Below are 3,307 nucleotides of genomic sequence, written 5' to 3' on the forward strand. Positions count from 1 at the left end.
TAGAAACACTGGCTTTTGTGAAGCTCTTCTTCATGTACTTTTCAAGGCTGCAATGAGAATGTGTGCGTTTTCTACAAATCAGAATCCATACAATGAGATGTGAAAAGCCCTGTTAAGCGTTTTAAAGAAAGTTTTTCTGGTGGTGAACCCTCAAATCCTCTGTTTCATATGTGTCCCCCCAGTTTTGAAATGTAACCTACGCCATCGCCAAAACATGTGGCCCAAAGTATCAGCGCTTTGGTGGCATCACGGGACATTTGGGATTCACTGTAGGGAATATTTTGTTTAGTAGTGGAGTCAATATTTTTAAGTTTTTGGATCGTTCACCTGGAAAAATAAATAATTCAATGATAAATAATTCAACTGTGGTGGGCATTTTTCACTATTTTCTAGTATCTTATAGATTTAATTAATCAATGATTGAAAAACTAAATGTTAGTTGCAGCCTCACATCAGAGAAAACAAAGCATTTTGAAGTAAAAAATCTGGTGAAGAATCCCCAAATCCTATGTTTCATGTGTATGTCCCCAGTTTTGAAACGTAACCTACGCTTTCGCCAAAACATGTGGCCCAAAGTGTCAGCGCTTTGGTGGCATCTGAGACATTGCAGGCAATACTTTGTTCAGTAGTAGAGTGAATATGTTAATGTTTTTGGACCGTTTATCAGGAAAAATAAGTAATCCAATGATGTCATATTAGCTCTAAGAAAAGTGTAGTGGGCATTTTCTCACTATTTTCTAATATTAGATTTATCATATCATAGATAATCGTAGATTTAATTTATCACTGATGATGAAACTAAATGTTAGTTGCAGCCCCAGATTAAAGAAAACAGTGTTGTAAGCGTTTAAAAGAAGGTTTTTTCCCAAATCCTCTGTTTCATATGTGTCCCCACCAGTTTTGAAATGTAACCAACACCCTCGCCAAAACATGTGGCCCAAAGTGTCAGCGCTTTGGTGGCATCTGGGACATTTGGGATTCACAGTAGGGAGTATTTTGTTCAATAGTAGGGTGGATATCTTTAAGTTTTTGGAGCGTTAATCAGGAAAATTAAGCAATTTGATGATGTCATTTCATCCTTAAGAAAATTGTGAATCAATGTTAATCAATGATGATGAAACCAAATGTTAGTTGCAGCCCCAGATTAAAGAAAACAGAGTGTTTTAAGCGTCTTAAAAAAATAAAATTCTCCACTAGAAAAATTACCAGGTGGAGAATCCCCCAATCCTCTGTTTCATATGTGCACCCCTACTTTTGAAACGTAACCTACGCCCTCGCCAAAACATGTGGCCCAAAATGTCAGCGCTTTGGTGGCATCTGGGACATTTGGGATTCACAGTAGGGAGCATTTTGTTCAGCAGTAGAGTGAATATTTTTCAATTTTCGGAGTGTTAATCAGGAAAAATAAGTAATTCAATGATATCATGTTTGCATTTTTCACTATTTTCTAATATTTTATACATTTAATTAATCAATAATGCAACTAACCTTTAGTTGGAGCCCCAGATTAAATAGTTAATGATGCTTTGAGTTGGATTGATGCCTTTAATCTGTAATCAGTTTGGAGATTTATGTGAAACCAAGAAAGGGAAAATGAAGGAAATATAAACTGAATGTGATATGATGAACAAAAGTTTATGTATGCAGAATAATCTGAATTATCAGGTGACCTAATTGTTTGTATTATAATTATATATTCAAATCTCACTGTTTAAATTGCAGCAGCCTATTTTGAATGGAAGATAATTGAAACTGTAATCAGATTACACCACTGAAATCATGTTTCCGGTCAGTTTGAAATGGACTAATTACATTTTTAAAGTAACTTTATCACACATGATGGTTTTTATCAGAGCTCCCAGGTCTCATTCAGTGTGCTGTGTGTATCCCGTGAGGAGACTCTGCTGCAAACAGCTGAGCAGCAGCCCGATGAACACATGTAATCTGTTTTTAACAGCAACATGTTCAGATGAGCAGGTTTATTCCTCCATAAAGCATGTTTAGTCTGTCACAGCGAGCCTGGAACTGATGTTCGTGACTGCAGCGGCTCTTTGTGCTGGAAATCTTACAAACTTTATGCCTTTCATTTAGCGAGCAAAGCGGAAGCTGTAGCAAAAGGGGATCTAAAAACACACACACATTAAAACGAGCTGCATGAAAAGGCAGCAGCGAGCAGAGAGTGATAGAAAGCAGCAGCCCAGCAGCAACACAGCCTGTGCTCCTGCCTCTTTTCCCTGGCCTCTGTTCCTTTAATAAACTCATGGTTATCTAGTGTAACAAATGTCTCGCTGCCATCATCAAGTCCAGGCGAGGAGGGAGGAGTTTTTAATGTTCAGTTTGTTCTATGGATCGATGTCTGCTGGCATCGCCTCTCCCCTCGCCTGCACCGTGCGTAATATACTGTACCATTACCAAACGCTTTTTACGCGCATTCCCTGCCACATATTATCCGCCGAAAAGCTGCCCACGGGACTGACTGACACACGTCGATCAACATATGTGGCACTGATGGACAAAAACGGATGGTGAAAGGAGACGATTCGCCCCCCGTAGGAGGAGGAAGAAGAAGAAGGTGAAAGAAGAAGCCCGATTGAACATCTGTTTCCCTCCTGAAAACGATCCCGAACTGGATTTTTGTTCATAGTGAGAGAGACTGAACTACTCCGAGAGCCAAAATAAAGACTCGCACACACACACTCTGTCTCTCTATGCATGGACTATCGTAGACCGCATTCAGATTTCACCTGGGCACAGTAGTGAACTGCGACTCCAAAAAATGCCACGGAGGAAACAGCAGGCGCCCAAACGGGCTGCGGGTAAGCGATTTCTTTTATTATTACCCGAAGAACCTCTTTCATAGGAGTGTGATATTTGAGTATTATCTTTGTTATGGTTGTGTGTACAGCTCGCCTATAGCACAGGGTTCCCCCCTCAAACTTTTATCATGTGGGACCCCCGAATAGATACGCATCAGACCCCTGTATTTAGAGATATCATCCGGAGGAGCCCCATCACAGCAGGTTTTTCTACTTGCTTAGGAATTAGTAGGCTACAGTTATATAACTGTATGTGTATTGTGTTAGGGAACATAGACACAGCTATCTTTTGTGCTTATTGTGAATTTTATAACACTAAAAAATCAGCTTATTCTAAAATCATACCCTCAAGTGCTCCAACAGGGGCCCCGGCCCCCAGTTTGGGCACCATGCTGCTGTGAGAAAGTCAAATGTTGAAACAATAGGGGGGGAAGTTGCAGCATCACAAGCTGCTCCTGCAGTTGGGGGGTAAATTAATATGACTAATAATA

The 3,307-nt window shown here is 40.1% G+C and overlaps 1 protein-coding gene across 1 annotated transcript in view; it reads left to right on the forward strand.

The window, feature by feature from the left end:
• The first annotated feature begins 2,339 nt into the window (after positions 1-2,339).
• tshz2 (teashirt zinc finger homeobox 2) overlaps positions 2,340-3,307 on the forward strand; it is a 51,405-nt gene continuing 50,437 nt past the window's right edge. Inside the window, exon 1 of the mRNA XM_033629877.2 lies at positions 2,340-2,816. Coding sequence (XP_033485768.1) covers positions 2,777-2,816 — 40 coding nt within the window. The 5' untranslated portion in view covers positions 2,340-2,776. The remainder of the gene's footprint in view (positions 2,817-3,307) is intronic.

This window comes from Epinephelus lanceolatus, chromosome 8, assembly GCF_041903045.1.
Source record: "Epinephelus lanceolatus isolate andai-2023 chromosome 8, ASM4190304v1, whole genome shotgun sequence".
Lineage (NCBI taxonomy): Eukaryota > Metazoa > Chordata > Actinopteri > Perciformes > Serranidae > Epinephelus > Epinephelus lanceolatus.